Source organism: Crinia signifera, chromosome 1, assembly GCF_055691185.1.
Source record: "Crinia signifera chromosome 1, ASM5569118v1, whole genome shotgun sequence".
Taxonomy (NCBI): Eukaryota; Metazoa; Chordata; class Amphibia; order Anura; family Myobatrachidae; genus Crinia; species Crinia signifera.
Window position 1 is genome coordinate 82,942,985 of NC_139217.1, and position 8,859 is coordinate 82,951,843.

Below are 8,859 nucleotides of genomic sequence, written 5' to 3' on the forward strand. Positions count from 1 at the left end.
TACAATGTACTTTACACAGTATTGATTAGTGTATACTTAGCGTTCTCATTAATCATGTTCTTTATAATGGCTATATTATGTGTCTGCATTCCAGACCCACCGCCAAGAGTTTGGCTCACGACTAGAACGCTGATCATGTGTCATTGGCCACATATGTAATGCTACCTGGCAACATGTGTGCATGGATATATGTAGTGGATGGATCGGATCAGCTAGACAAACAAACAATGGGGCAGATGTATTAAGCCTGGTGAAGAGATAAACTGGAGATGAAGTGAAAGGAGATAATACACCGGCCAATCAACTTCCAACTGTCATATTTCAAACGCAGCTGATTGGCCGGTGCGTTATTTCCTTCCACTTTATCTCCAGTTTATCTCTTCACCAGGCTTAATACATCTGCCCCACTGTACCTCCTGGTACTGCCTGCCCCTGCTCAGTGTCACGCTGACTTATCATCAGGCTAAGGCAACATGCATTATAATGTATTCACTGTGTCATTCTCTGTCACCATTTGTATAACAACATCCTTGATGTAATGTTTGTTTTCATCTGCATGTGTCCTGTATTTAACATCACACAACCAGCTAATCCAATGTGAAAAGCCATGGGGATACATTCTTAGGCTCAGATTCCATCCTGCAGAAATTTGCAGTAAGTAAGGCAGGCATGGCCAAACTGTGGCCCTCCAGCTGTTGTGAAACTACACATCCCAGCATGCCTTGCCATAGTTTTAGCATTCCCTAATAGCAAAACTCTGGCACGGCATTATGGGACTTACAGTTTCACAACAGCTGGAGGGCCAAAGTTTGTCCATGCCTGAAGTAGGGCTTTTTGCACTTACTACGGACGCCACAAGCATCATAACTCATGGCTCTAAGCACCTAACCCGTAGTCTGTGGGCTAATTCGGGATAGCTGTGGGCTTACGCAGAATGCATACTGTATGTATATGTTGTTTGTATGTAATATACATAAATTATAGCTATGTGTATAAGTAAATAACACAGGACTCTTCACAGATGCACTTATTCCTTATGTGCCCGGAATACCTTAGCATGCTTACCAATGTTTACCTCAGTTACGTCCTCGTTTTTCTCTTAGAAGCCCTAAATAGGATTCAGTATTAAAAGTTTTTCTGCATCAGGTTGCGTTGAGCAGAGAATGGCAACGTACTGCCCCATCACACCACACACCTTCATCCTCCTGCTGCGGCAGCAGTGTGGCACGCATGTAAAGTGCCAGGACTTCTCCCACCACACTGCCCCGTGATGATACCCATCATCAGCACAGCGAGGCCGTAGTAAAGGGGATTGTGGGGATTGCTTGGCCAGATGTGGTGGTTATAGGGATACTTTCATTATTAAATGTTACAGTGAATGTATTCGCTTTCAGTTACACCACCTTTCATTGTGAAACAGGCAGAAGCCACAGTAAATAGTAAACGTTTTTTTAAAAAGATAGCCCCGTAGGCATTTTATTGTACACAAAAATAAATAAGTTACAATTTACAAAGCAAAAGCACAAGTGGCTTTAAAGTGCAATTCGTAAAAAATATTAGCCTTTATTTGGATCTTCATTGGCTGAAAGTAATAGAGACATATTGACACTTGCCATCAGCTGTGTGTCTCCTAGTGAGATAATCCATGAAAACAGCGCCCCCTAGTGTCTGCTATTAACATTGTTTACCACAGGGAACAAAAGTGCAGATACAAAGCACATTTAGTACACAATGCTTCATTATTGGGTCTGACGACTGTAAAGTGACATGGGGCATATTACCAGCCACAGCCACATCTATCACCTCCAATATCATCACTGAGTGTCTGTGTGCACACAGAGCGGAACATTGTGACATTTACCTATAGAAAACCACACTTTGTCAGATATAGAAATACAGTTATAAGGTAGGGATTACACTGTGGCAACAATATAAAACACACATCACATGGGGATGTTTTGCTACTTCAGATATAATTTCCACATTTATAATTATACCCATACTTAACACAATAGTAACATTGTGATGCCATGAATGAGTCCACAAAGTGTCCATGACTTTCCCTGGTATTTTGTGTGACCGCGCCAGTGCAATTGATCACTTTTCTGAAGCCCTATCTGTGACGTTCCTCGGACACGTACACCGTCCTCCAGCATTACTCCTCTTTACAGCGCAACACCATTGCTCAAAACCTCTCATCTCGTTCCTGTGCTGCCGCCGAGCCAGTAATGTCAAAGTTAATCCAAGTCAGCAACCTCACTGACTCTCCTGTTTGGAAGAACAAAAAGAATAGCAACCGAGAATGTTCCTCAAACAGATGTAGCCATCCTCACTTTGGCAGATAGGACCTGCTTAAAGCGCCTTTTCAAGTCCTGCATGTTCGGAGACTTTGGCCGAGGGATGAGAGAGTTTTTCCTCTTTTCGGGCGTGCTTGCCGTCTGGTGCTTGCTGATTTCCTTACACAGTAGCTGGAACGCGTTGTACACATCGATATAGTTCTCGCTGACACTCACTTCGTAGAACGTGCAGCCCAACATGTTGGCCAGCTGAAGTCCATGCTGCGGTTCTACCTGCTTGAGGTGTAAGAGGTCGGCTTTGTTGGCCACAATGACAATGGGAACCCTGTTGTCGGGATGCAGCTGGCGCACTTGCTGGTGGAGGTGGTTAATAAGCTCATAGCTCTTGCAGTCTGTGATGGAGAACACTATGACCACAGCATCTGCCCATCTGATGGATCTATTAAGCTGCTCATTGCACTCCAGACTCTGTTCCTTTATCTGGGGAGGGGGGGAGAGAAGTACACAATACATGAGGTGACTTTAGATGATATGGTAAAACAATTTGCAAGAAACACAGAACTTCCAATCCGACACTGAAAACGAGAGTGCCAAAATAAATCCTTCCCAGAAGTGCTGCAGAAGATGTATGCTATATCAATCTGTCTGCTCCCTCACCTTCCTAACCTAATGTATGTTGATGCAGCTGCAGAATCTGGAACCAGATACAGCGGAGTGTTCTATTCTCAAGTGGAATGTACAGCAAGGAGCAGGGAAAGTCTTTGTAGTGGGGCAGAAAGGGAAATGAGCTGGCTAGACAGCGAGTCTGGAAAGTAAGAAGATATAAGCTGGAAGCATTTACATCTGGACAGTTGCCCATTCCCGACTGTAAGAACTAGACAAGTCTCTGTGCGCGCACTTAACTGTCTTGTGTGTACTAGAGTGAGTTCAATTCAAAGGAGCCTATACTACGTATCCATGGTTCCAGACCATTTACCGCAATTGGATGCAGTTCAATAGTTCACAGATACACTTATATTACACAGTCTGTCTGTAATGGGACTTCCATCTGTGTGCTTTACTAGGGCTCAGCTCAACAATGACAGTGGCAGTGACGTTAAGGAACAATTTCACTTTTATCCCTGCTTTGAGAACAATAAAATCTACAATATATACTAATGACTATTTCTTGTCCCATAAACCAGAGAGCAGAGACTGTGACATAATAGACAGGTAAGTGGATTTACCTGTACACCTGGAGTGTCCTGCACTTGGATGGCGAGATTCATCCCATCTATCTGGACTTGTCTGCTGTACAGGTTTCCTGAGAATACAATAAGACAATTCATTAGAGAGAGCTCATAGTAGTGTGGAATAGGAGAAGTCTGGCATACTGTACATACGGTATGTGAACACAGTCTAGCATTATAATCTACCACTGTTGCATGCAATATATAGTGTTAGTTAAGCTTGGGGTCATGAGTTTGGTGATAGCTGATGACAATAAGAGGATATATAAGGAGTTCTTACCTGCATTCCTTTCATAGTCGCCAATAAATCGTTTGGTGAGAAATCTGACCACCAGCGCTACAAGGAAGGAAGAGAAGATCGGTCAGCTGGTTGTAAAATGCATTATTCCCCCCACAACAAGGAATTCCTTCCTGACAACTGACTTCAGCATTGATTTATGAGCTGGTTGTCTGCAGTTGGTGCTTCACTGTGTACAACTAACTCATACAGATGGGCGCTCATATGCCAACTAGTGCCAAACTAACTATTACAATAGGATGCATTCTGTATATGTCAAAAACAGACCAAAAAGTTATATAAATATACTAAATTATGAAGCACACTGTGTAGCCATGCAGCTGGTTGCTAGTATATAGCAATACATATAAAGTAGTATTAATATTGTAACACACATCTACAGTACTGTGACAGGTTATTATTATGCATTACGCTTATCCTAGTTTCAGAATACGTCTTAGTAGTTTCAATGATAACACTGAATCTTTCCTATGTCAGAGCCCACAGACATTCCCTAAATATACAGTAACCCCACGGAAGCTTACCTGTTTTGCCTACTCCACTTGCTCCAACCACAGCGATCTTTATGACCCTGCTGCTGCCAGTGCCGTTGCTTGTGCCCGCACAATCAGTGCCAGTGCCAGGTGGGCATTCAGATATAGTGCACATATTTTGGATCAGACGCATGTTTTCCAGGTAATGGTACACACACTCTGGAATAGTGGGAATAGGAGATGGAAAGTTCAGCTCCAAAGCTACCCCTGGTAGCAGAGTGAGGAGGAGGGTGCTCTAGTGCCTGCTGTACCCACTGTCCTGCTGGATGTGTGAGTGGAAGATGCTCTAGTGCATGCTGTACCCACTGTCCTGCCAGCTGCTGGATGTGTGAGTGGAGAATGCTCTGCAGGTGTGTGCAGTGCCCTCTGTGTGTTCTGTTCTAAGGAGCAGCTTCCAGAGCCGGCTGTTTTGTTGCAGAGCAGCCAGGGAAGGCTCAGCCCCCTTCCACCCACTCGTCCTATCACAGCCTCAGGCACAGCACATGCAGCCCCCTCCCCTGTGCTGCTGCTGCTGCTCCGTGCCGTGCTGCGTGTTGTGTAATAGTGACACACGTTGTGTGTGAATGTGATGGGGCATGCTGGCTGTTATTATTATTGTGCCGGCTAGTGCCCTATAACATACCTTCCCTAGCACGTTGTTCGTCCTCACATCCACAGGCAGCTACTGCTGGTCCTTTACCTACACACATATGCCTGGATGTCATTACATCTCCAATGCATTGGCCTCAAGTGGGGGGTGTCTCCTGCCGAACTACAAGTTCCAGCGTGCTCACAGCTGGCAAGGAGCTGATGGGACTTTTAGTTCTACACTAGGGTACATACTGTATGGGGTATATATGGGAAGGTGCTGGGACAACCACAGGATGGATCCTATCTGTGTCAGGACCATAACAGTGGGAACCAGAGAAGAACATAGAGCCATCTACATTGCATTGTCCTCTGGCAGAATGGTTTGTAGTATGAGTGTGTTTGAAAATAATCAGTTGAAACAACGGCATATGGCTGTGCTCTGACTAATGTGTTATCTGTTCTGCTGTATTTTAGTATTAAACATGAACACTAAATAAATATATAGCTGAGTTGTGTGACATTCTCAGCGTTCTCACTGTTTTCTCAGTAGAGAGAAATTAGAAAAGTGAATGATTTTTTAGATGCAATAGCTGGCAGCTACCACTAGAGGGAGAGTCTTCCATCAGTCACACAGAGCTCCAGCTCTGTTCCAAATATTAGCAGCTATTACTTGGCTGATGGTTCTTTCTGTGTGTACGGTTATCTGTCAAAATTCCTTTTTTGGCTTCCAAGTTTGCTGGGCTCTTAGACAGCAATTGTATGCTTACAGAGAGCAGCTCGGTGTGCCTCCCAGTGGATGAAATGTGCTGTATCACAATGGCAGTAAGAGGGTTAAGGAGTATCATCATTAAGCTGAGTACTTAGTACTGAGTACTAAGCTGGGTACTCAATACACAATGTGCATATGAAGAAATTATGTTTACCTCGAATTCCTGGACAAACTTTATTGTTTGTACACAATGTGCAATATTGTAAATGACTTAGGGAGAAATGCAGAAATAGTTAAAATGTTCCAAAAATGCAGTTTTTGGAGGTTTGACTGAGGTCCGTATTTGTACCACATTCTGGGGCTTGGATGTGGTGGACAACACCATCTAGATATATCTACATATCATATAATCAATAGTGCCAGTTACATATCCTATCACCAGTAGTGCCAGTTACATAGCCTATCACCAGTAGTGTCAGTTACATATATCCAGGGGCGGATCCAGGATAAAATGACAGGGGGGGCACCATGATAAAAGAGGGTTTAGGTGGGGAAGTTGCAGGGTTAGTGGTGCCAGTGTACATGCGAAGAGAGCGGCAGAGAGAGGGTGGGAATGGGACTAAAAATAGGCCCTGGCAGTTAAAGTACGCAGGATGGGTGTGGCCACTCAACAGGGAGCGTGTTCTTGAGTGTAGTGTACAACACCATATACAACTTCTACACATTATGCAACAAAATACTACACCCCATTATACTTGCCCCTTACACATGATGCCAAATGGAATGAGCCAAAATTCACATAATGCCACACGGATTGAGCCAGAATTTACATAATGCCACACGGATTGAGACAAAATTCACATAATGCCAAATGGATTGAGACAAAATTCACATAATGCCACATGGATTGAGCCAGAATTCACATAATGCCACACAGATTAAGCCAAAATTCACAATACGCTTCATAAACAGGGACATTGTGCGCCAAAGGCGCGCATTAAACATTTACACCATAATGTCCATTACACGTTAAGTTACACGCTATTATGTCCATTATGTATTATGCCAAACACCATAATGCCTATTAAAAATTATGCTACATAAGTGCTGCTTATCTACATGCTCATTGCCAAGGGTTCCATGCTCATTGCCAGAGGTTCCATGCTTGTTGCCATGTGGGATTACATGCTCATTGCCAAGGGGGAATACATGCTCACGGTAAACGGGGACAGCTGCCGCCAGGCAGAAGTGATAGCCACTGACAGTGGCAGAGCCTGGCTGTATTCAGAGCACTGCAGGTCCCGGCTATTTGAAAAATACCCCTTTCACACCAGAAAATGCATTCCCAGGTTGGCCTCTTTTACACCAGCCTAGTCCCTGCATTTTCTGGTGTGAGGGGGAGAGAAAACCACCCCTTCCCCCCTTTAACCAGTTATCTACTTTAACCGGCTATATCTTCGGAACCAACTGACCCATTTACATGAGACAAATATCATATTAAAGAACTTTTGAGTGGGCTTTAAATGATTTTGGTCCAGTGAAACTGGAACGTTTGGTTCCAGAGTAATCTGCCCTCAAAGAACATGAACAGCCATGAAATGACATTTCAAAAATAAAAAAATTGGTTTACATGCAATATCTCTGAAACCGATTGACCAATATGGACCAGCCTGGTAACATATTGAAGGCCCAGCGATTTGGAATGGAATGAGATCAACCAAAAGCTTCTGCGATGCCAGGGGGGGAACTGGCAGCCGCCGGAACTGGGTGGGGGGTCAGAATTGACGGGTCCCATATTATCCTATGGGGGAAAAAAACGTTACAGCTTTGCCAGGCGATATCTCCGATTCCCGGGAGGCTAGAGACACAGGGCTGGGCTCGTTGGAAAGCCCTGGTCCTCAGCTACGTGCCCAGGTGCCCCCCCCCCTGAATCCGCCACTGCATATATCCCCAGAAGTGCCAGTTACATATCATATCACCAATAGTGCCAGTTACATATCATATCACCAGTAGTGCCAGTCACAGAAAACCCCCGGTAGTGCCAGTTACATATCATATCACCAGTAGTGCCAGTTACATATCATATCACCAGTAGTGCCAGTCACAGATGTCCCCAGTAGTGTCCATTACATATCATATCACCAGTAGTGCCAGTTACATATCATATCACCAGTAGTGCCAGTCACAGATGCCCCCAGTAGTGCCAGTTACATATCATATCACCAGTAGTGCCAGTTACAGATGTCCCCAGTAGTGCCAGTAACATATCAAGTCACCAGTAGTGCCAGTTACATATATCACCAATAGTGCCAGTTACATATCATATCACCAGTAGTGCCAGTTACAGATGTCCCCAGTAGTGCCAGTTACATATCATATCACCAGTAGTGCCAGTTACATATCATATCACCAGTAGTGCCAGTCACAGATGTCCCCAGTAGTGTCCATTACATATCATATCACCAGTAGTGCCAGTTACATATCATATCACCAGTATTGGCAGTTACAAATGTCCCCAGTAGTGCCAGTTACATATCAAGTCACCAGTAGTGCCAGTTACATATCATATCACCAATAGTGCCAGTTACATATTATATCACCAGAAGTGACAGTCACAGATGTCCCCATTAGTGTCCATTACATATCATATCACCAGTAGTAACAGTTACAGATGTCCCCAGTAGTGCCAGTTACATATCATATCACCAGAAGTGCCAGTCACAGCTGTCCCCAGTAGTGTCCATTACATATCATATCACCAGTAGTGCCAGTTACATACCATATCACCAATAGTGCCAGTTACATATCATGTCCCTAGTAGTGCTAGTTACATATCATATCACCAGTAGTGACAGTTACATATCATATCACCAGTAGTGCCAGTCACAGATGACCCCAGCTGTGCTTTTAACAGCAACAAAAAAGTACATTCTGGAAACTATGGTTTTATATATACTGTATATAATATCATACCTCCCAACTGTCACGATTTTAGAGGGACAGTCCCGATTTTCGGGTCCTGTCCCGCTGTCCCACCCGCGGCAGGCATTGTCCCGCTGCGGGGGGTGGCAGTTGGGAGACCCCCCAATCTAGTAGAATAGACGCTGTGCGCATGCGCACAGCATCTATTCTCGTATGAAAATGAGGTCGCGGCTAATTAGCATAAGCCGCACCCTCATTTGCATACGCCCCGCCCCCTTTAAGCCGCGCGAGTGTCCCTATT

The 8,859-nt window shown here is 44.4% G+C and overlaps 1 protein-coding gene across 1 annotated transcript; it reads right to left on the reverse strand.

Moving 5' to 3' along the window:
• Positions 1–1,452: 1,452 nt before the first annotated feature.
• RASL11B (RAS like family 11 member B) lies at positions 1,453–4,752 on the reverse strand. The gene is made up of 4 exons (XM_083168484.1): positions 4,349–4,752; positions 3,807–3,863; positions 3,524–3,600; positions 1,453–2,777 (listed from the first exon to the last, which is right to left on the reverse strand). The coding sequence occupies exons 1-4, from the start codon at positions 4,488–4,490 to the stop codon at positions 2,310–2,312; spliced, it is 744 nt and encodes a 247-aa protein (XP_083024610.1). The 5' UTR covers positions 4,491–4,752; the 3' UTR covers positions 1,453–2,309.
• Positions 4,753–8,859: the final 4,107 nt, after the last annotated feature.

What these genes read in the sequence shown, in the direction of transcription:
- RASL11B (XM_083168484.1), bottom strand. Translation starts at nt 4,490, where the DNA reads ATGCGTCTGATCCAAAATATGTGCACTATATCTGAATGCCCACCTGGC. An exon ending in CGACTATGAAAGGAATGCAG is followed by an intron (nt 3,601 to 3,806) that starts GTAAGAACTCCT and finishes TTGTATTCTCAG; the next exon opens with GAAACCTGTACAGCAGACAA. An exon ending in AGGACACTCCAGGTGTACAG is followed by an intron (nt 2,778 to 3,523) that starts GTAAATCCACTT and finishes CCCCCTCCCCAG; the next exon opens with ATAAAGGAACAGAGTCTGGA.